The following is a 24,722-nucleotide window of genomic DNA, read 5'->3' as shown; positions in this document are numbered from 1 at the left end:
TGTACATCTATATAACATTTATTTCATCAAACTCCTGTAGGATAATCATTCTGTATGCTTACAATGTCATTCACTGAATTTGCTACATAAACACAAATCTAGATGCATAATTTTAGACTTGTAAATTGGAATGTCTAAAAAAAACTAAAGAAAATTAAAAGAAAATTCTAGTTTTATTGACATTAGCTACATGACATGGTGATTCAATATGATACTGACATAATTCTTTATTAGCAGCCAGAATATTCATTTGCTACTAGAAGAATACCATACTTCTACCAATATTTTATGAAATCTAGGACATTCTAGTCATACTTAAATTAACAGAAATCTGAAAGGAAGTGCAACAGAGTGTAAAGATTAAAATATTAATAATAAATTATAAGTAATGTTTTTCTATAATCTGACTGAACTTAAATGAATATACAGTATAGAATTGAAGGATGCCTAGGTTCATATTCTATAGCATTCCTTTCATTATTGGAAAAGATACAGAAGGGAATTCCCATTTGTATGTCTCTGTGTATGTATGTGTGTTTCTGTGCGTATATGTGCATGCATGTATGTGTATTTATAGGCATTTCTCTTAAAATGAGAATTGGTTTCAACAGATTATTTTGGTAAGAAAAATGTTCAGAGAAGGAAGATGCAACCTTTAGGGAAAGGTTAACACAAGTGAAGGTCTTCACTTGGTTGGTTTATCCAATCATATAAATAAGACTCTCCAAACAGTATATTTCTTTGCTGTAAGAATTTCTGGGAAGCGTTCCTCCTTGGACAAGTGGCCATATAAGATGAAAACATTGGAATTTGTAAAATGCACACATTTAAATATTCCCGGGTTATGAAAAGCTACACAGCTAGTCCTCATATAGTGAGTACCTCATTTACCCACCATTCATAGTTTGAAAGATGATAAAAAAGTAACTTTATGACCAAACCTCATATTTACATCCTTTGCAGGTCTGTAAAGCAAAGAAAAACTGAAGCAAAATCATAACAGCAGTCTTGGTTTCACTTAATTACTGTTTTGAATAATGACTGAGTTGTCAGTCCCAGTTGTGATCACTAAATAAAGATTACTGGCAGTATAGTATGGCAATAAACTGCTGACACAGTTCCTCACATAAGAGTGGAATGATGATCTACATTGGTCAATCTTATTTTTGTTCTTCTATTATAATGGGAAATATCTTCAGAGAATGCACACTAAAGCTCTGAAGAACACATGTTGTATAATGTCTACCAGAACTTACAAAAGCATCGTTGCCATCTTTGGTTAACTTGTAAGAAATCTATATTTCTTTTTGTAGAAGCCATTTTTATGTGCACGGAAAGTTTTGACTTTCCTTTTACTGAAGCGTAAGATCCTGGATTCAAAAATGTAATGCAGGTTCCAATTTATTCCATCTTGATTTATTTTATTAATATACAGAATTCTATTAACTTCTTGAAACTGCAGAGAATATAAGTCACAGCAGGTACTGGATAAGATGTATAATTTTAATAGACACTGAACTCATAGTGAATTTATTTCTCATATTAATTATACTGTTATATCTTTCTAAATAAAACACCTGTCTCTTCCCAGATGACACTGAAGTTTAAATACATTTATTCATGCACTCCAGCAGCTCCATCCTGATAGCAATGCGCACATGCCAGCCAAGGGGTATCAACCTTATGTAACGAGAAACAATGGGTGGGCGCAAAAGGTTCTGCACAGATGATGATCTGTCTGAATTTCCATAGAAAACCTAGAGAAAATGAAGTAGGAGAGCAAGGGGGAAAAGAGAGCTTAAGATTTAACATTCTTCTAATTTTGCACCCAATAATTTGGAAACAATTTTACTGCCTTAAATGACTGTATAGTTGTCTTGCCCAGTAAGGTTGCTGATAGTTTTTGTGCCTAGAAGCAACTAATGGAACCAATTGCTAAATTCTGCTCAGGGAGAAGAGCCAAACTCTCCATGGCTAAAATATGTTTATACTGTATTAGTACTGTACTCAGTATCTTCCCTCATCCCATATATGGCTTGTTAAAGATTTTTTAAAAATCTTAATATAAAGATCAAAAGTGACTGTGCTTGGTTTAAAATATTTCAAGAATGAAGGCAAATATACGTGTCCCAGGATAATGTTGCAGGATCCAATCTGGATCGGTCCCCAGGATCAGAGGTTTTGTCTTCTGAGGTTTCAGACTTGTGCTGGAGCTCACCTTCAGGAAATCTCTCTAGCAGAGTGTGTGCTTTGGGCTATTCTGTGTGTGGTATTTATATGGTGCCTGCTTTATGTGGCTTTTTAGATGTTGATTGGGGTGCTGATGGCTGACTATTAAGTCTTTCACTGTTATTTGCTTGTGCTGCCAAGCCCTCACCTCCTAAGTACTTGATAAGCTGGTGGTAAATCAGCATTCGTGTTGACTGATGAGGGGCCTGTTTCCCAGGCTCCAATCACTTCCCTGGCTGTTTTTGTATCTCCTCGTCCAACAATCTTAGTAGCTGCAAAATTGAATGTATGTCCTTGTTTGTTACAGTGTGAGGCCACCAATGAGTTCAGGACTCCTTGTCTGACCACTCACTTGTGTTCTTGCAATCTGATGTTTAGCTTCCTTCTCTTCTGTCCTTATAAACCATATAAATACTATACACGGAAAAGCCCAAAGCACACACTCTGCTAGAGAGAAGTTCCCTGAAGATGGGCTCCAGCATGAGTGTCAGATCCATTTATATTTCATTTCTAACTATCTCTCCTGTACAAAACCCAAATCTCACCCACCCCCCGGATTCTGCCATTCCCAAGGAGGAGAGGGAACAACCATGGGGTTTTATTGCTTTCACTTCCTTTTCCTTAAAAGTAACTTTTGTTTATTCCACCTGCCTGCTATCCAACACAATATAACCAATTACTTTCTCACTAGACATTTCCTCTTATCTTACGAGCAGCTAAGAAACGGGGTGGAAGGAGAGGAATGAAACCCTCTGGAATCTGGGTTGTTTCTCCAGATGAAATGTGAGGGGGTGGAAAATGATCCTGCTATGAATGGACTGATGTTTCTCCTCTTCCCACAAGGGGCTTACTAGCTGGAACTTGGCTGATCCGGAACTGACCAAATGAACTGTGGGGGGGGGGGCTTGCTTGGGGACATTTAAAAATATCAATCTGTGAAAAATATCAGTTTCTCAGATCCTGTCTATCATGCCACTATCTTCTATTCCTTAGTAAAAGTTCCTGCTTGGACAACCTTGTCTCCAAGAGTTCTGCTTTCTTAAGATGTGGATTGAGGTGGGTTCTGACAATGAGTCCAAAAGCTAAAAAGACAAAACCTCTGGTCCAGGGTGACAAACCCAGATTGGATGCTAAAATATTTCACTTGATTCCATATTGTTACATGGCCCCACTCCTAGCACCTGTTAACCTTTTTTGAGCTCCTTTCAAATACAGGTTGAGTGCTTTTCTAGAAATGCACTAAAGCTGTCTTCAGGCTACTTTTGAATACCTGCCAGCTGTTGTTAAATTATGTTAAACACAATTTTAGTAATCTTCTGAAAGAGTATTAAACGTGTTCAAAAGGAGCCCACGTTGCATAGTATGCTGGGAATTTCTTCATTCTCCAATATGCATTCTCCGTTCATTCCGCCGGGACCTGAAGACCTGGCTCTTCGAGCTCTCTGGCCCAGGCTGAGAATTTTAATTTTAATTTTAATTGAGGTTTTTTACTTTTTCAGGGACTGTTGTAATTATTTTTAATTGTTTTTAACTTTTGTATTTTTTGTTTTAAATACCCTGTAAACCGCCCTGAGTCCTGCGGGAAAGGGCGGTATATAAATCCAATTAAATAAATAAATAAATAAAATTTCCCACCCGCCCACCCCTCTGTACCTGTCACCTTTTAGTCAGGCTGGTCCCTCTTTTCAAGCCAGTCCTCCAAGATGGGCATTTTCTTGGAGGCCTGAGAAGTGTGGGGCAGGAGGAAATCAAATTTGAATGGCCTGGAAGGGCAAGGACCAGAGACTGGAGAGGAAAATGCTTATCTGTATCAACCTATGGTGGCCAACAGTTGTTGGTTGAATATTGACGGAATGGTTGATGAAATATGCCATATTGTACCCATAATAAAACTTCCATAGTTTCTTCCGGTTTAAACTGCAAACTATCTTTAAATATTTAACTATTTTAAAGATGACTTAAAGGCTGTTTCAAGTGTGGATTGGGGGTGAGATGAAGATAATACCATGTTTTCCCAAAAATAAGATCCATTCTTAAATATTTTTTTGCCTCCAAAAGAGGCACTAGGTCTTATTTTCAGGGGATGTCTTACTTTAGGACCGCCACAGTGAGGCCTCCTATGCCCAGACCCCTGTTACGCCACTGCTTGACTTCTTCAGTGGCTGCTTGCCACCACTTGCAGCCGGATGCCATGTAATGCATTACATCATTGTCACTGCTCGCAGCAAGAAGCCACACAGCAGTTCGCCCATTTCTGCTGCTCATGGCAGGAGGCCACATGGTGCTTCATGCCATTGCCACCACTTGTGGTAAGAAGCCACATGGCACTTTGGGCCATTTCCGCTGCTCATGGCAGGAGGCTGGATAATGCTTCACGCTGTTGCTGCGACTTGCAGCAGGAAGCCTCACGGTACTTCAGGCCATTTCCACTGCTCACGGCAGGATAGCACATGGTGCTTCAGGCCATTGCTGTTACTTGTGGCAGGAGGCTGAATGGTGCTTTGGGCCAGTGGCAACAGCACAAAGTGCCATGCAGCGTCCTGCCGCGAGCAGTGGAAACAGCCCAAAGTACCGCTTGGCTTGCTTCTGCAAGCAGCAGCAATGGCATGAAGCACCATGTGGTCTCCTGCCACAAGCAGCAACAATGGTGTGACAGGTCATACAGCTCACCAAGTGTCAGGGTGTGGGAGGCCTGGCTGCAGCGGTCCTACCAGCAAGATAATGGGCGTGAGGTGAGTGGAGCACCTCCCACTCCCACCCTAGCTTGATTTTTAGGCATGTACCTCACTCCAAAACTAGGGTTTATTTTGGGGGTAGGGCTTATATTAGAGCCACCTCCAAAAATCAAGCTAGGGCTTACTTTCAGGGTAGGTCTTACTTTTGGGGAAACATGGTAACATAAAGACACAGCAAAAAAAAAGAGTGCAAAACTATGTTCTTACCATAGTTACGTATACACTGTGAAAGGCCCTAAGTGATTTGGGTTAATGGAAATGCATGAGACAGCACTGATAAAATTAAGAGATAGAAAGGATGGAATATAGGCATGATATATTCAGCTGATAATCTAAGGTGTTCAGAAAAGGTCTGCTTTTATACACATATGTCCCTGATTTGGTCAGTTGTCCAAAATAATATGATAAAATTTAAGTCAATGGAATGGATTTAATGGGATTCTCAATTCACCCTGAAGCTGAAATATATTCTATCGGAATAGATGCAAATACAGGGACTTCTTCAGAAAAGGGGAAGGGATCTTATACTGACCCGATTGTTTCCTGTTTGGTCCTTGTAATAAACCCAGTTCAGATTCTCATCAGTCCGGTATTGCACACTATATTTTGTCATCCATTCATCTGCATCACATCTTCCCTGTGTAAGTATGCCTGAAATAACTTTAATTTCTTTCAAGTCAACCTGTAGCCACTGGTTTGTATCTTGGTATTTGGAGAGCCAGGCACATCTAGAAGAGTTGTGGAAGGAAGGCACTGATGGTCAATAAATGTCTTTATAAAGCATACATTTTGACTCAACCTCCATAAAAAACTTATATTTAGAGGATGAATCGAGAGATGAATCTGAAGCCAGCAAATGGCCAGAACCTGGATCAAAATAAGCAGAAAAAAGTTAAGTTCCAATGATCTAGACAATGATCCTAAAAAAAAGACCTCCAAACCACTCACTGTAGCATGGAGGTCTTGGAGTCAGCTGCTGCATTTTGTTTTGATCCTTGGATGTTTGGAAGCCTCAGTGCTAACTCTCCTGATTCCTGGAAACAATTACGTCACGTAAACAATTACTTTCTTGTGAATAGGACATATTTAATAGTAAATGAGACAATTCATCACATGATCCTATGAAAATTGAGCTACTTCTGGAATACATACCCCTTGAGGGCAATTTTGAGAGGGCTATATGATAGATTTTGCTCCCTATCTCTGTGTTACACCGTTATTTGAGAGATGGATTTCTTTCTAGCAAACTTTGGGAATATCCTTCCCCTCTATGTCAGCTTCCTGTTCTGTAAACTAACTAACTAACTTGATCATGATTTTTAAAATAAACTTATTTGGTAGGTTCAGAAATCAGCAAAGCTAAGTTTATGACTTACAAGTCTCGGTAATAATAAATAAAATACCATATAAGAAAATCACATTAAGCTTTATCATATTTTATGAATTAGTCTCAATTTAAGAGTATTTATCAGGTGCAAATGTCACTTACTCTGTTAATCTCTTATGAAGAGTTCTTAGAAATCTTGCACACTGCTTTACAAACCTTAATCTGACCTAACAAAGTTATCGTTTCAATATAGATTTTGATTTTGGTTCCCCCTCTTCCTGCTTCACAAGCAGCAAAGCTGCTGTTATATTTTTTCCATTATTCATGTAATGGAATAAAGAAAAATGTCAGGAAAAGGAGGAATCTCTCAGGGATAAAGAAAGAGCTTGAAAAACAGCCATCACAACATGACTCAGCACAATACAAAACCTTATTTAATGCAACATTTGGTTCTGACAGTAGCTATCTAGATACCTCTCAGAAGCTCATGATTACAGAAACAGTAACCTCCACACATTTGTCCCAGCAGCTGTTAATGGAAGTAAATATTTATTGTTCTGGGATGATAAATATATATTTTAAAAGTCATTATTAGCCTCCATACATTATGTAGCAAAGGTTTAGAGGTTAAAAAATCTTTTGTGTAGCTTGTTGGTAGAAAACATGTCTTGCAATGCAGTTTACCCAAATCCTTGTCCGTTAAGCCGGGCCTTGTTTGCAGTCCATGAAGCATACCACCCGGTATACTGCTCCGGATTGGAACAGCTTATTTGATCTGGAGTGACAGCTGCTGATTCAAAACCAAGAGGCTTATGATAGGGACACTCTGTAAAAGAAGACAAAGAAGACATGGAGAGGAATACAGTGCACACTGGAGTTAAAAAGTTTAATTTCTGCTGCATCTATCTCCAGAAAGTGCTATACTTAATTTTATTAACAGGATGAAACATTGAAAAATGATTGAAGTTTTATTTCTTATTTTCTCTTGGATTTGGGGAAGTTTTGAGATTTAATTTTGCACACTTTCAAGCAGGGAAGTAGGAGTTGTATCATTAGAAAATCACCAAGGTCCACAGTATTGTAAACCAGTATTTTCAAGTAGGACACTTGCAGCCACACATGAATACAATTTGCTATTTTGTCTTGAAAGGAAATAGAAAAACAAGTCTATAAAGTCTAGAACTTTATATAAGGAAGTATTTTACTTCAATCATTTGACAATTCGGAAGAACACCCTGGAATTGTACGTTCTAAATCCAAAGTCTTTACAAATGAACCACCATCAATATACTCTTCTTGTTTAATTCACAGAATTAATATCAATAGAATTTAAATGACTATTCCCTCTCATTTCACAAGAGTGTCTGTACTGGATGTAACATTCTGGTTTTCTGTTTTGTCTTTTTTTTAATAAATAAATAAATAATTTCTTTAAAAATCCAATAAGAAAGATACCATATGGCCTACACAAGCTGAGAGGTCTCTGTGATCAATTGGGACTCACATGGACTCCAATAGGATTTGCAGTAGTGGGAAATGCAGCCCCTGTTTGAATATTGTACCAACAATTGTGATGGTTTCTGTAGTGAAGGCATCTGGATAATAGAAGTTGCACAGAATTTGCAACTATCACATGTATAGAAGTATTAAAACAACAAAGACTAAAATGAGTTAAAATACGTCCAGTGTGGCAGCTACAGTGTTTGCAAGCAAATCAAGTTTAATTTTAGTAACTCTAATCTTTAGATAATTCAGCTGTAATATACTTAAGAGGTAGCCTTCTGTTGTAGAAAATTGCAGCAAACTAAAAGAATTACCAAACAGAGGTCTGGGGACTGTCAAACCAAGTACATTAATTATTTAATGCTGCTATTATTTACTTTAAAAGTCCATTCAGCATGAGGAGGATTTTCCCCTTTGATTAACCCTTTTTTTCTGTACTACAGCTTCTCTTTGTTTAGAGTTATTCTTATATAATTGACACTTTAAGAATCCCTACTGCATTTAATGGAGGAAATACTTTGCAAATAATGACATTAAAGAACTATAATTAGTTTAAGGATATATATTCATTTGCTACAGGTCTTTGGGAATGTGTAGCTTGACACAATCTGACCAATAATACAAGTCACATATAATTTTCAAGAAGATCCTGATTGATAATTATGGGTATTGAATCTCAATATGAATAATATTAAAGTGAATAGGCTTGCTTGAGTTGTAATAATAAAAAGATGCTACTTACCCGGCATGCAGTCTAGACTGTCTGTTTCGATGGACCGCACTGAATTTGGATTTCTTTGACAATCACATTTGCAGGCTTTGCTATGCCAGTGCTCTAGATTGTCATCCTAAAATAGTGCAGAATAATGTATCAACTTTGCATATACAGAGAATGAGCAGATTCTTTCTTACTTCCTAAATTCCCATTGGACTATATCAACTCTGCTCAAATGGCACCTTTCAGATGTATAATCAAAAACATTTGGGGAGTACAAGTTTGCCTAGGGTAGCATTGCACTCTTCATATTGATCAATGCCATTTATCATTATATGCACACATAGGGAGTACAACAGAGAGAACATGAGGCATTCTAAGTCCTGGTCAAGCCAAAATGATAGCCAATTCAACTTAAAGTATATTTTGTTCTTGTTTCACATCTCATTTGAGTCAAGAACTCATTAAACTGCTTTCGGTGAACAAGTATAGTATACTATAAAAAGAAAGGGTGGTTGTAAGAATGGCTGAGATCATAAACATATACACCTGAGAGACAGAGAGACAGATAGCTAAACAGATAGAAAATGGTATGTGGACATGATCTTGAGAGACAGGGTGAAGAGACACAGCCAAGAAATGGAATGGGACAACTTGCTATAGCAAACTCATCAAAGCCAACTAGCCACAGTTAATTTGCCATGGCCAACTCACCACAGCCAACTTTCTGTGGGACAACTTGCCATGGCCAACTCACCACAGGACAACTCACTGTGGGACAATTCAAAAATTCAACTTAATTATTTAAAATAATTAAAATACTATTTTAATTTTTGTTAGTCACATTTCATTTTGTCCCTCCTTTGGAATCCTTTCTTTAATGGTTCTATTCTATTATTTCTTTGATATTAGTGTATCTCTTGTCCCACAGCAAGTTGGCCATGGCAAGTTGGCTATGGCGAGTTGTCATAGAGTTGCCAAGAAAATGGTGAGGTAAAAGGCAACTAGCCCTGAGCTGGAATGTAGATGGGCCAAGAGGCTCAGAAGACACATACACATACAGTTTCTTAGGCTGTAAAGGAGACTAGGTTAGAGATGTACTGTAAGGACCTGCTTCAACTGACCCCTCAGGAAAAAACAAGTCAGGAAACAGGCATTGTTTCAAAGAGGATGTTTTATTGAGAGAAAATGATTGCAGAATAAAAAGGTGGAATCTGAAGTTCCAGCATAAAAGCATTAAGCTAAAAGTCCCGTTTCTTCAGCCCCACCCCAATGCCCAGTCCATCCGGAGTCAATCCGCTGGCATGAAGGTTGTTAGCTGTTAGCTTACCTGGCCAGGTATATAAGGAGACCAGGTAGCCCTCATTCCCCAGTTCACTTCCCCTTCCAATAAAGAGCTGAACTCACACACCGGCTGGCGTCTCTCTTGCGTCGGACCCACTACACAATAGTGGCGACGAAGGTGGGATTGCTGCTGACCAAGAGCTGAAGTCACTGGGGAAACGCTCCGCGAGCTGAAGGGAAAGGCATTTTTCCTTCTTCCCCCCACGACCGCCAGCCGAACCGGCAACGCCAAGCGCCACATCCACGACCAACTGCCGCCATGGCTAGAGCCGGACAACCCCGCGAATTCGAGACCCGCCGCCCCGAAACCTGGACCCGTTACCTGGCTCACGTTGAACTGTACATGCGGTTCAATCAGATATCGGAGGACGGTGCAAAGGCGGCCGCCCTGCTCTGCCTTGGGGGACCAGCGCTGCTGGAAGTCGCCGTGAACCTGTTCCCCCAGGAGGCCATCAACACCGTCGTGTACCAAGACCTCGTGGCCAGGCTCAACGCACATTTCAGGCCCCGGCGCTCCAAGGTGGCCGCACGGTCACAATTCGAGAAAAGGGACCAGCGCCCCGACGAGACCGGCGCCGACTTCCTCGCCGCCCTGCGGGAAGCTGCTGTCGCTTGCAGGTTCACAAATTTGGAGGAGCGACTACGGGACCGGCTGATTTGCGGCCTACTGTTTGAAAGAGAGGAGGTCTCTCTCCAGGAAGCCGAGGATGCCATCCTAGCCCACGAAGCAGCCTGCGGGGCCGTCCAAGCCTGCCAGGGAACCCGGCCCGGCAACCAGGCAACCAGCGTCCACCGGCAAGGGGCCACAGAGGAGGACGACCTGAGCATCGACCTCCAGCGGAAGTCGACCCCCGACCAGCGAGCCAGACGCCCAGACAGGCCCCGGCCTCCCAGCAACACCGCCATTCCCCAGAGGTGCGCAGGGTGTGGTGGGAACCACATGCGCAGCCTCTGCAAGTTCCGGTCCGCCATGTGCCGGGCCTGCAAGAAAACAGGCCACATAGCCGCCGTCTGCCGTAGCCGCCGCCCCCGGGAGGAGATCCACGAGCTGCATCCGGAGGAACCGCCGTTCGAAGGTACTGGGGCCCCCACCAAAACAAAAATTGGCTATGTCGAGAGCCGGCTGGCCATTAACCACACAGGTAGCCGCCGGCTGCTCAAACCCAAAATTAGATTAGCAATCCGTTTGCAAGGCGTCCCTTGCAGCATGGAGCTTGACTCCGGATCAGCGGTCTCAATTATTTCGGACGAGACCCTTAACCACATAATTAGCCGGAGCAAGCAACGGATTAAATTACGGCCTACTAAATTAACCCTGACCGATTTTCAGAATTCGCCGGTCAAGGTGAAGGGGGAGGCCACCATTTCAGTGGGGTTTAAGGGTCATGAAGGGCACCTGGACGTTGTAGTGGTAGAGGGCCACAGAGCCAGCCTGGTCGGGCTGGACTGGTTTGAGGCCCTGGGAATCTCAGTATCCGGGATCCATCGGATCCAGGGGGACTCCGTTGAGGCCGTTTGCCGGGAGTTCGCCGACGTCTTTGACGGGTCATTAGGCAAGTACACCGGGGCCCCCATATCGTTCAAGCTTAACACGAACGTCTCCCCCGTTAGGGTCCGGCCGCGGCGAGTCCCTTTTGCGCTCAAACACAAAATCGAGCGCGAACTAGACAAGTTGGTGGCCCAGGGAATCTTAGAGCCCATAGATGGAGGGGAGTGGGAAACCCCCATCGTGACCCCCCTCAAATCCAATGGGGAAATAAGGATCTGCGCTGACTATAAGTGCTCGGTGAACCGCGCCCTAAACCCGCACGCTTACCCGGTTCCCGCGGTCAGCCACATTCTCGCTTCCCTCCAAGGCGGCGCCATCTTTGTAAGGCTCGATCTTGCGCAGGCGTACCAGCAACTCACGGTCACTAGGGAAACAGCTGACATCCAAACCATAGTAACCCATAGGGGGGCGTTCCGGGTGAACAGGCTACAGTTTGGAGTCAGCGTTGCTCCCGGCATTTTCCAGGAGGTTATGGAAAAGACACTCAAGGGCATTCCAGGAGTCTGCCCCTATTTTGATGACATCCTGATCGCAGGAGCATCAGCAGAGGAACTGGCAGGTAGGCTTAGGGAAGTGCTGGCAAGGCTGTGCACAGCTGGCCTCAAACTCAAAAAGGAAAAATGCAGCATAGGCGTTCCTTCCACAGAATTTTTGGGGTTCAGAGTAGACGCCAGGGGAATCCACCCCACAGAATCCAAGGTGAGGGCCATCAAACTAGCACCCACACCCAAGAACAAAGCAGAGCTTCAGGCATTCCTGGGTCTGCTGAATTTCTACCATACATTCCTCCCACACAAGGCAGCCATCGCTGAACCGCTCCACAGGCTGCTAGACAAACAGGCAACATGGGCCTGGATGGCCACCCATGATCAGAGCTTCAAGGCCCTGAAGGCATTGCTGTCGGACAAGTCCACAGTAACCCATTTCATCGAGTCCAAGCCCATTTGTATCACCTGCGATGCATCCCCTTATGGTGTGGGCGCTGTCCTAAGCCACCTTGAGCCCAACGGGGCACAAGTCCCCATAGCATACTATTCTAGGACACTGTCTGGAGCAGAAAGAAACTACGCCCAAATAGACAAAGAAGCCCTGGCAATCGTGGCAGGAATCAAGAAATTCCACGATTACTTATATGGCAGGGAGTTCACTGTCTTCACGGACCACAAACCACTCCTGGGCCTGTTCACCACAGACAGGCAAACCCCCCAGATTCTGTCCCCCAGGATACAATTGCAAGCTGGTGCACAAGCCAGGGAAGGAGATGGGCCACGCAGACGGTCTAAGTAGGCTCCCCCTAGACACACACGACCCAGACCCAGCACCAGCCACACAGATCCTAGCCCTGCAGGAACTACCCGAGTGTCCAGTTCTTGCCAAGGACACTGCCAGCCACACAGCCACAGACAACATCATGGGCAGGGTGCACTCATGGGTTTGCACAGGATGGCAGGACAAATCCCCGGGACCAGAGTTTCAGGCCTATTTCATTAGACGCGATGAAATCTCCACACACAAGGGGTGCCTCCTTTGGGGTAGCAGGGTCATCATTCCACCCGCACTACGTGCCAGGGTATTGGACTCCTTACACGAAGGGCACCCGGGGGTGGTCAGGATGAAGGCACTGGCTAGGAGCTACCTCTGGTGGCCCGGGTTGGACAAGGAGGTTGAGGATCGGGTCAAGGCCTGTTATACGTGCCAGAGATCCAGGCCAGAAATGCCACATGCACCAGTACACCGGTGGGAGGCCACACACACGCCATGGTCCCGCATTCACATTGACTATGCGGGGCCATTCCAGGGTCAACTATTTTTAGTAGTGGTGGACAGTCACTCCAAGTGGTTAGAGGTAGTCCCTGTCCCCAACATGACCTTGGGGAGGACAATCCAGGTGCTCAGAGCTCTCTTTGCCACACACGGCCTCCCCGACGTAATTGTGTCTGATAATGGGCCTCAGTTTACTGCTGCTGATTTCCAGGCGTTCTTGAAGGCGAACTGGATTAGGCACGCCACCTCCGCGCCTTTCCATCCATCTACCAACGGGCAGGCCGAACGGATGGTAAGGACGACCAAAGACGCACTCCGGCGCATCATCAGCGGGGACTGGCACTACAGACTGGCCAAATTTTTACTAGCCCAACACACAACACCATGCGTGGCTACCGGCAAGAGCCCAGCAGAACTGCGATGGGGACGGCGCCTCATCACCAAGCTGGACCGCCTACACCCAGACCGGGTAGCAGCCGAAACCGGAAGGGCAACATCACCATCATCACCATCATCACCATCACCACCAGCATCACTACCATCACCATTGCCATCATCACCCACACACAGGGTCCTCAACCTGGGGGACCTGGTCTGGGCAAGGAACTATGGGGCTGGACATCCTTGGGTTCCGGGGACAGTGGTCGGGAAAACAGGACCCCTTTCGTACATTGTAGGGGTGGAGGGGGACAGACGCATAAGGCGACACATCGATCAGCTCAGAGGAAGAGTCCCTGAGCATGTCACACACGCCCCTGAGCGCGTCACACACGTCCCTGAACTCAACGCACACGATCAACAGGAGGACCACACTCCAGGAGGGGTCAACCCAGCTGAGGACGTCACAGGGCAGGGACCAGAGGAGGAGGACTTCCTGATGCCGGCTCCTTGCAGCCCTGCACAAAGGTCCAAGCCCAGGGGCCAAGCACACCCAGACGATCCACCCGTCCACACAGGACACCAGCCTACCTGTCGGACTATGTGTGCAAGTGACCCTCACACAAGGACACCACTGTTTTTTTATATATATACTCATAGTTATAGTAGTTGCATGTTGTTGTTGTTATGTGGGTCTTCTCTAAGGGGGGAGGGGTGTTATGTATGCAGGCACCTGCATAGCAACAGCCACCAGGGGGCGTTGGCCTGGACAGTTTCGGCGGGAAACCTAGGGCCAACCCCATTGGCTGTTAGCTTACCTGGCCAGGTATATAAGGAGGCCAGGTAGCCCTCATTCCCCAGTTCACTTCCCCTTCCAATAAAGAGCTGAACTCACACACCGGCTGGCGTCTCTCTTGCGTCGGACCCACTACACAATAAAGGTGTTATGAGAACTTTGTGCCAAAAAGGTGATAACAGGCCATTTCCCAGGCTCCTCATCCTTTCCAGTCAGCAGGAGTAGGAACAGATGGCCCCGAGGGTATTCCTCCCTCCCTAATTCACATGCAGAGACATCATAGTGAAATTAGAAACAAATGCTTGTAATACAGAAACATCCTCAATCCACACCGATGCATGCTCCACTTTTCTTTCTCATGGCAGCATTCCTAAGGAACCTGACATACTGCCCCCCCAAAGAAGAGAAGATCCACCTGGAGAAGAGAAAAAAATAACAAAAAGGGGGAAAGAAATAGTGATTGTTTATTTAGGTTTATTGGGTTACCTTTTAATTAAGCTAGGGGCTTTCACATAGTTCTTTTGCAGCCACTCAGGCTGAGCCCTTGGGAGAACTTTCCATGTTACTAGGTATTAGGTGACTCACCAGTGTGTGTGTGAGTCTAAGATTTCCTTAATCTGAATATGCTGTTCTCCCTCCACCAGGCTCGGGGACTGGAGGGGACACCAGCCTTAAGGGCGAAATCACGTCTGATTTGAGGAGGCTGCAACTGAACATCAGATGGACTTTTCTTAATGACTTTGATAAATCTAATTCCACTTTGACTGGGTTAATAATTCATTTTATAGGGAAAGGCCCTATATATTTTGATCCTAACTTCTTTGAGGGTTGTAAGGTTTGTAGGAACCAGGTGGACAAATATACATGGTCCCCAATGTAAATGGTTTAGGTTCCACTCTCTTTTTGTCAGCTTGGGCTTTATAAACCCCTGGGCATCTGCCAGGGTTCTGTGCACTGCAGATCACATATTTTTCAATTGATTGATCCACTTTTTTAAAGAGGGGATCAAGGGCTCCTGGACTGGTAGCTTAGGCATTGGGTTATAGACTTGCCCAGTCACCATTCGAAATGGCATGAAACCTGTGCTGATATGCACAGTGTCGTTATATGGTACTTCAGCAAATGGCAAGAGGTCTGTCCAGTCATCTTGCTGATAGTTAATAAAATGTCTGTCAAGTTTCTGCTAAAGATCCCAACTAAGTAAATGCAGCAGAGTCATTTGGATCTCTAATTCAAAACTTTATTGGGTACAGCATACCAGCACTAAAGAGCTCTGGCAATATGGTGGGAAAAGGATAATTAAAAGAGAAAAAACTTTCCATCCCTTCTCTGACAATTCAGGTCACATTGTCCAATTAATCCTCATATAGTTGTTATGAGAAGAACGTCTCTGGCCACCACAACATCTCTTTGGTGACCTTGGCTCCCATCTGGATAGAATTCACCTGTGCATTCCAATCCTTCCCCTTCCCCCTCAAAACTGTAGGCAAGCTAGAAGCAGCATGGCAAGCAATCTTCATAGCTTGAAAGGGTAGCCCCCTTACACAGTTGGGAGAACTGAAAAACAATGAATACACATCATTTCTTGCTAACTTTCTCTTGTGATGGCTCCGGCTTCCAGTGGTGCTTATTATGGAATTGCTCTACTAAGCAATCTGCTTTCACATTATAAGCCTTTACCTATCAAGCCTCTGACATTGGATAACCTTTCCATTGGATTAGGTACTGTAACTTCCCTTTGTGGATTCTGGAATCCAAAATTTGCCTGACTTAATAGTGTGTTTCCACACACACACACACACACACACACACACACACACTATTATTGGATTGGGAGCTGCCTTCTCCACTGGTCTCATTGTAGAGCCTTGAAACGGTTTCAGTGGACTGCAGTGGAATACTCAATGTACTTTACCAGGCATTCTAGGCAGTTTGAGTTCTACCATCACCAGGTTTATCACTTTCACAGTAGGAAAGGGGCCTAGGTAATTCAGACATAGTTTTTTTTTGCAAGTTTGTTTCAGCTTGATGTATTTAGTGGATAGATATATTTTATCCCCTACATGGAATGTTCCTTGGGGAGCTTGCCTTGCCTGTTTCTTTTGACTCTCTGCTGCTTTGGCTAAAGCTTTCTTCACATCATTCCAAACCCATTGGAACAAATCTACCCATTCAGTTAAGGTGCCCAAGGAGGGAGACTCCTGAGGGGATACTGGCATGGGCATGAACACCCCCCCATGGCTAATTTAAAGGGGATGAAACCGGTGCTGCTGTGCACTGTGTTGTTATATGCCACCTCCACAAATGGCAGGAGTCCTGCCCAGTTAGTTTGCTGGTAGTTGACATAGCAATGAAGGTACTGCTCCGCCATTGCATTGGCTCATTCTGCGGCCCTGTTCGTACTTGGATGAAAAGCCCAACTAAGCCCCTGGAAGGACCCAATCATTCTCACAAACTCCCTACAGAATCTAGCAGTAAACTGGACCCCTCAATCTGATATGATATCCTTAGGCACTCCATGCAATCAATAGATATGCTATAGGAATAGTTTTTGGGCTGAGGGGAGCCCAGAATATGCGATGAAATGGGCTTGCTTGGAGAACAAATCTACAACAGTCCAAATCATGGTGTTTCCCCTCAGTCTCAGGTAGTGCCATGATAAAGTCCATGGCTATCTCTTCCCAGGGTCTGGCCAGGTCAGCGACTTGCTGCAATAGCCCTGGGCTCTTCCCCGGCAGTCGCTTGCTGGCTGCACAAACTGCACAGCTTTTCACCTAGTCCTCAATGTCCTTTTTCAACTTTGGCCACCAGAACTGGCAATTAGCAAGATGCGAAGTTTGTAAGAACCCAAAATGGCCAGTTTGCTTAGCATCGTGGCTGTGCTGCAGGACTTGCAGTCACAGACTGTCTAGGACATATAGTCTATCTCCCTTCCATGCCAGCCCTCCCCTCATGGTTAGTTCTCTTTGATGGGCCACAAACCATGCATTGGTGGAGGATGAGCTTCTTTTCTTCTGACACCTGGTTGTGGCTTGTACTGCTTGTTGCTTTGTAGGAATGCTGGAGCTCACCACCTCCTCCTGATTGCTCTTATACTGGGGTATGCAGGACAAAGTATCTGCCAGGAAGTTCTGCCCCACCCCCCGGGATGTATTTTAGTTCAAAGTCCAATTGGTTGAAGTATTGAATCCATCAGACTTGCTTCAGGGAAAGCTTTCAGGGGGTCTTCAGGGCTTCCAAATTTTTATGGTCAGTCCACACCTCAAATGGGGCTTTACTTCCCTCTAGGAATGACCTCCATATCAATAATGCCTATCGCACTGTGCAAGATTTTTTTTCTCACACAGCCCACCGTCACTCTATTTCATTCAGTTTGCAGGATGGATACTTGCACGGCTGCAGGTTCACCTCATTTCGCTGGAGGAGGACTGCTCCCATGGTCACTGGCTTCTGCCTGGATCACAAAGGGTTCCTCTAGGTCTGGGTGTTTTAGGAAGTAGCTCAGCCACAAACAGCCCCTTCAGTTTTTCAAATACTGCTTGACACTTGTCCAAAGGCTGACCTGGCCAGGGCTTCTCTCCCCTTTCTCCCACTTTCAATAGCTCAGTGATTGGCAAGGTGATCTTTATGAAAGAGGGGATGAACTGCCTGTAAAAGTTCACAAATCCCAAGAAGGTTTGTAGCTTCTTGTGGGTGCAAGGGGCTTGCCACTCCAAGATGGACTTTACTTTCCCCGGGTCCATCTCCACCCCCTTGCACAACATGCAGCGACACCAATCACTCTGAAGTGCTGTCTTCCAGGCTGACCGCGATAACATGGACCTGGGCCACATCATCTGGATACTTCATAATGCTCCATGTGGTGCCAGGTTTGAGCCAGGAAATTGGCTTGGCTAGGGTCCCCAACCTTTTGGGCACCAGGGATTGGTTCCATGGAGAAAGGTTTTTCTGCAATTGAGGAGGGGGAGTAGTGATGCTCACTGCTGCCACTGCCTGTGTCAAGACCCCAGCTGCAGCTGCAGCTGTTGGAGTCACTAGCTGAAGAATAGGAGGAGAAGAAGCCAGCACTGCCAGGATTCTCATGACTCCTGGCCAGCTGGTGGCAGTTGTGGCTCCCATCACTGCTGTGGCACAAATCTCCATCCCTCTGAACTTCTCTCTCAGCTGCTCCATGGATGGGATGCAGCCAGTGACCAGGAGCTTCCACTCAGCGGGGCCTTCCTATTCGACTAGCCATTTTGCTTTCCACTTGCTGCCTCAGATCACATTGACCCCAGAAGGGAGAAGTAGGGGTCTTTCGCCTCTGCTGCCTTCCCCACATTTGTCACCCAATAGGTCTTTGGCCCCTTATCCAAGGCATCCCTTACTTGCTCCTTTGTGGCTGCGGCCAGTTGCTCAGACTTCTCAGTCTTTGGTTTTGGACACGTGCCAACTGGCTGTGCTCCTGCTCCAGCCTGGGGTGGTGCCAGCTCTTCCCAAGCTGGGCTCTCTTGACTTCCTCTTCTCTTCTGAGTCTTTGCTCACAGCTGACATCTCAGGGTTGACCTCCTGGTGGGATCGAGGTAGGCTATTTCTATGAGAACTGGCTTAATGTCAACCATTCCGCTAGGTTAGACAGCCAAAAGACACTCCTGGCACATTTGTTTACCAAGAGTATAACTTTCCATGTGCTTGCAGAAGTAGAAAAGCCAGTTCTAACAATTTCACACAAAAACAACATAGAAAAACTTTCCCTTTTCCACTTGGACCTCCCATTGTCCACTGTCCACCAATCATTTATTTTGCACTCTCTTTGTTTTGGGAATGATTTGTCTGCCTTGGATTTCTCCAGCTGGTGACCTTGAGGTGTTGGTTCTGTCTCAGGTTTCCAGTCTGCATACTTGCATTCCAAATTTCCCTCCCAAATCTCCTTTACATTCCAATGCCTTCCTTCCCCCAGTTGTCTGGTTGCAAGCAGGACTGTGTAGTGAGTCAACCGTGACAACCTGTCTGCTTAACATCTAACTTTTTGCTGCTTCCATTTTGTTCAGAAAGGTTTAATCACAAAAAAACATGAGGTAGTAAAGTTCAAAGTAGTGCAAGAACCCTAGACCTTGCTTAATTTTTTCACTTATTTGTTACCCAATTTATTATTCAACTAATATGGCCAATCAGACTACTGGCAAGCTTAGACAGGTAGTCCCTGATTAGCAACAGTTTACTGCCTGTTTGCCTTTATGATGGCAATGAAATAGTAGCTTTACTACCAATTCTTGCATTTATAACCTTCACAGGTCTGTAAAGCAAAGGATAAGCACACACCATTACTTAGCAACTACTAAACTTAAAGACGGAATTGCCAGTCTCAACTGTGGTTGCTAAATGAGAAAAATCCACATTTGAAACAAAAAGATTATCTGAATTAGTAAAGCAGCCAGAGGATGCCTATTTAATTTTAGAGATCTCCACTTTTCCCTTGATGTTCCTAGAGCAGTCTCTCTTGCCTATTTAAATTTTGGACACCAAACTACTGTAAGATGCCTTTCCTACAAAATCCAAAGTAAAAAGGAATCAAAATGTATTGAATGTTTTCCTATTTCAGCTCAGCTTCATATTGCCAACAACTCAATTAAGGTAGTAAGAATGCAGACTATCAGGCAAAAGAAATGGAAACCTAAGAAAGGACCCCAGAATGACACAGCCAAATAACAACTAATCTGGAACCCAAGTCCACCATTTTGTTCAGAATGCTTAGATCAGTGTTTTTCAAACTTGACAACTTTAAGATGGGTGGATTTCAACTCCCAGCATGCTGGCTGGAGAATTTTGGGAGTTGAAGTTCACACATCTTAAAGCTGTGAAGTTTAAAAAGCACCAATTTAGATATAAAGATTTTCTCCAGAGAAGAGCCAACCAAATCACTGCTTCCTGGAAAAATATACATTAGAAAATTAGGATTATGTTATTTCTCCAGACAGATCAACAATGAAAAGAAAATACTGACAAAATTGTGGAGCTAATTTCATGACTCAGGGTAACTCCTTACTTCAGTTTCTTAACCTGGGTTGACCTGTGCATCTTTTTGTAATTATCTTTCTGAAACATTCTTGGATATGCTATTCAAATGGATTTATGATTGTTGTTTAACAGTGTTTATTAGCTGCGCTGGATATGAAGTGGTGAAGTTCCCTCAAAGCCTCTCCTTTCTGCTTGTTAAGTAGAAAACCACTGGAAAAGCAGCAGAATACACAGCAGTTAGTGTGAGCAGGTGAGCAGATTCTAAACCCAAGGAAAAGCATAAAACATGAAAGCCAAGCATGTAATTTTATAAAAAATTAGCCTTGTGGAGTTAGCGCCTGCAACTGATGGCATTGGAACAAAAAAACAGTAGGGAAAGGCAGAAAGTCACATGACTCATCTCTGTAGCAAAGAACCATTCCCTAAATTGAGGCAGGAACGGAAGGGAATGTGAATAAGTGGCAGCTTGCTCACTGTTTTTTTTTTCAGGGGGGGGAGCCTCCTGCAAATCACTTTTGTAAATATAGCCTTTCCAGCTCTATAGCAAGGAAAATAAACTCTTCTTTTAGTTATGCTGCTGTAAGGCTGAATTAAACTGAATCAAAATTATAAATCAGAATACAGGATAATTTTGGTTTAAGACTGGGTGAAAGATGTGTTGTTCACCAGGATCCAGTAAATGTGTTGATGCAAATGATACAAATTACATCATGTTTGCAATTTGCATGATGACATCATTAGACAGATGACACAAATTGTTCATTCAGACTATGATGTTGTTGCATAAATCATATCATCACCCAAAGGATGTTGATTGTTTCATTTCCATCATTTCCTTAGAAATAAAATTATGCAAATAACCTCAATCACACTGCAATTTAGGAGAATATTTGTAGCTCAGGGTTGAAATGAGGGGTCCTTGGTGCTCTCTGATCTTGCTTTTTTCTTATAGATGTTTCATTACCCTAACTAGTAACATCAAACATCAAAAAGGCCAAATTACCAAAGAAGAACAATGGTGGATGAGAAGCAGTGGACCTATGCTCCCACACTTCTACGGACGCCCACAAATACACAAACTTGGCATACTCCTCTGTTCAATCATATCTCTGCCAGGGACCCCTACATACAACATTGCAAAAGAACTAACAAAAAAAGTTTGGGCATCTCACAAGAGAAAACCAACACACCATTAACTCTACACTACAGTGTCCTCAATCAGGGATGTGACCAAAGATGACGATGAAATCATGGTCTCATTTGATATCACAGCCCTGTTCACATCTATAGATGCAGAATTAGCCAAAGAATCCATGACTGCACTGCTTCACCGTATACCTGACTTAATTGAATACACGAAGATCAAAACACCCAGGATTATGAATCTCACAAACCTCTGCTTAATTACATACTTCCAATTTGACTGCAAAATTTACCAACAAATTAAAAGAACACCTATGGGATCACTACTTTCAGGACTTATAGCGAAGGTCATCATGTAACATCTAGAAGCCATAGCACTTCCACAAATACAACCGAAAATATGGATCAGATACGTAGATGATACCTGCACCATAAAAAAAGGACCAATTACAGAACACCCACAGAACCATCAATAACATTTTTAATAATAATAATAATAATAAAGTTGGAAAGGACCTTGGAGGTCATCTAGTCCAACCCCCTGCTCAGGCAGGAAACCCTATACCTTTACAGACAAAGGGCTGTCCAGTTTCTTCTTAAAAACTGTGACAGATATAACAAGCTTCCTATTGCTGACTGATATATCTCCTGATCACAGGCTTCACTTTTGTCCTTGCCCAGAGTGTTGTATAAATCTATGCACATAGGTGTTGGAGCAGAATTAAAATCCTTCATGTTGTATCTCTCCAATAGCTGTTCAGTTTTCCTTCTTTGACTGAGAACGTAGCCACCTTTCTCAGTTTTTTGTATCTCTACACCAAGATAGTTTTGTATTTCACCCAGACTTTTCAATTCATTTTTTCCCCAACTGATTAGCAAATTCCTTCACCTGTGCCAGATCCTTTACAATGAAGCAAAGATCATCCACAAATGCTAATAATTGGCAATCCCCACCGTGGAATCTTGCAGTATATATGCAACATCAGCCTTACAACTCTTGAACCCAAGACCCTTTAATGCCACATCTAAACAGATGTTCCAGTTTCTGGCTAATTGCTTCAGCCCATAAATGGCCTTGTTCAGTTTATACACAGTGCCAGGCTTTTTACTTTCATACCCCGGTGCTTGAACCATGTAAATTTATTTCTCCAACTCTGCATTTAGGAATGCTGTGGTTATATCAAAGTGCCAAATTTTATGCCCATGTGCCATTGCCAACGCAAGTGCCAACCTTACAGCATCACTTTTTACCATTGGTGCAACTACCTCATCATAGTGCACATTTTCTTTCTGCAAAAAAACCTGTGCCACTAATCTTGTCTTATATTGGATTTCTTACAGCTTTGTAACCTTGTGGCAAAGACATAGAGGTGAACACTTTATGTTCATCCATGGATTTCATTTCTTTCTCCATGGCCTTTTTCCACTTCACTTGCTCCACTTTGGGTAGTGCCAATACTTCCTGATAGTTTCTTGGCTCATACCACATACAGTATTACACACTTTTACTTTTCCAGCAGAATACCTGTCAGGTGGAATCCCCTTGTTCCATTGCTCTGATCTGCGTGGAATTGACTGCTCTTGACTGTCAACCCTTTCCTGCTTCACATCAGAGTTACCATCTTCTTGCTCTTTTTCACCTTCTCCTCCCTGAACGCTGACACCATCACTAAGTGAGTCACCATCACTAAGTGGACCATTCCCAGAATTGGCATCAATTCTGTCCCAATTCTGCTCTGCAAAGCTAGCAGACCTGGAAATTACTATCCTCCTGCTTCCATCGCTAGAGCGATAGCTCTTTGAGTCAGGCTCATAGCCCATAAATCTGAGCTTTCTAGCCTTTTGTTGCCCTTTTCTCCTGATTGCCTTTGGAATATGCACCTATGCATTGCTTCCAAACACCCTTAAATGTGCTAGAGATGGCTTTCTCCCATATAGCACAGCATATGGAGTATCATTTATAGAGGAATTCCACAGCATATTGACTAAATAATTGGCAGACAACATGGCTTCGCCCCAATACTACCTGCTCAGACCAGAATCCTCCAGCAGTGAATCTTTCATGGTCTGCAAGACTCTATTTTGCTTTCAGCCACACCATTCTCAGCTGCTGTGTATGGATTGGGTGCATCTATGTCATATTCCTAGCTGTCCCAACTACTGAAAACTTGCTGACATGAATTCTGAACCTCTGTCAGTTTGCAGCTGGCATACCTGTTGCCTATATCTTCTTTCTGCGAAGCTCACCCATTGCTTGAACTTCTGCAGCACCTTTGTTTTGCTCTTAAGCAAATAGCAGAACCCAAATCTGCTATGGTCATCTACAATGACCAGCACATACCTGACTCCTCCCAAGATGGCTTGCATTGGGCCAACCAAATCTGCATGTACCAGCTCTAGAACCCTTGTTGTCTGCCTTGTGCTCTTCTTGCTGACTGGGAACACCTGGGATTTCGATGATTTACATACTGCACAGTCTAAGTATGCCTTATACCCTTTCAAGTTTAATCTCTCTGCAAATTCTGGCATCCTTTGCAACACTCTTTGCAGCACTGCTTTCTGTGCAAGAGATGAATGCGTGAATCATGCTGTGCCACATTACCAAATGTTTGGGTACATTTAACCTTTTATGCTTGTAAGAAATAAAGATTACCCTGTTTTATGCCCTGTGCACATACATTTGCCAATACTATGTCTTAATCAAAAACAGTTCTCATTGGCTGGTTTGTTGCTATGGCTATTCCAGTTCATAAAATTTCTTACACACTGACAAAAACCACACATACTAACCAGGTGCTCCACTACCAAAGCAACAACTCAACTTCCCACAAGAGAAGTTGTGTAAGGACTTCATTTAAATGAGCCCAAACTCACTGCAGCAATCCACAATAGCAGAAAAAGGAAATGGAGCATCTATACAACACATTCCAACAAAATGGATACCCATGCAACTTCATAAAAAAGTCCCTGACCACTCAACCCAATACGGCACAACCAATGCAAACCCTAAAAAGAATTACATTGCCATACATCAAGAATATCTCAGAAACCACAAACAGACTACTACAACCACATGGAATCAGCATAGCACATAAGCCAACTAAAGCCCTTCAAAACATCCTAAGCTATGTAAACCCAAAGACCCAGCAACCCCAGAAGAAAAAACAGGAGTCATCTACAAAATACAATGTAAGAACTGCAACAACCACTATTTAGGACAAACAGGCAGAAGACTGGCAAAA

The 24,722-nt window shown here is 43.7% G+C and overlaps 1 protein-coding gene across 1 annotated transcript; it reads right to left on the bottom strand.

Annotated features, from left to right (window-relative positions):
* Positions 1-1,604: 1,604 nt before the first annotated feature.
* RS1 (retinoschisin 1) lies at positions 1,605-23,301 on the bottom strand (the record flags this gene model as incomplete). Its single annotated transcript, XM_081326371.1, has 6 exons — positions 1,605-1,757; positions 5,497-5,692; positions 6,976-7,117; positions 8,537-8,642; positions 22,820-22,952; positions 23,006-23,301. 6 exons carry the CDS (start codon positions 23,299-23,301, stop codon positions 1,605-1,607), a joined length of 1,026 nt encoding a protein of 341 aa, XP_081182497.1.
* Positions 23,302-24,722: the final 1,421 nt, after the last annotated feature.

Source organism: Vipera berus (genome assembly GCF_964194415.1).
Source record: "Vipera berus genome assembly, chromosome: 4".
Lineage (NCBI taxonomy): Eukaryota > Metazoa > Chordata > Lepidosauria > Squamata > Viperidae > Vipera > Vipera berus.
Note: the sequence above shows the minus strand (reverse complement) of the source record. Positions and strands in the feature narration are given on the sequence as shown.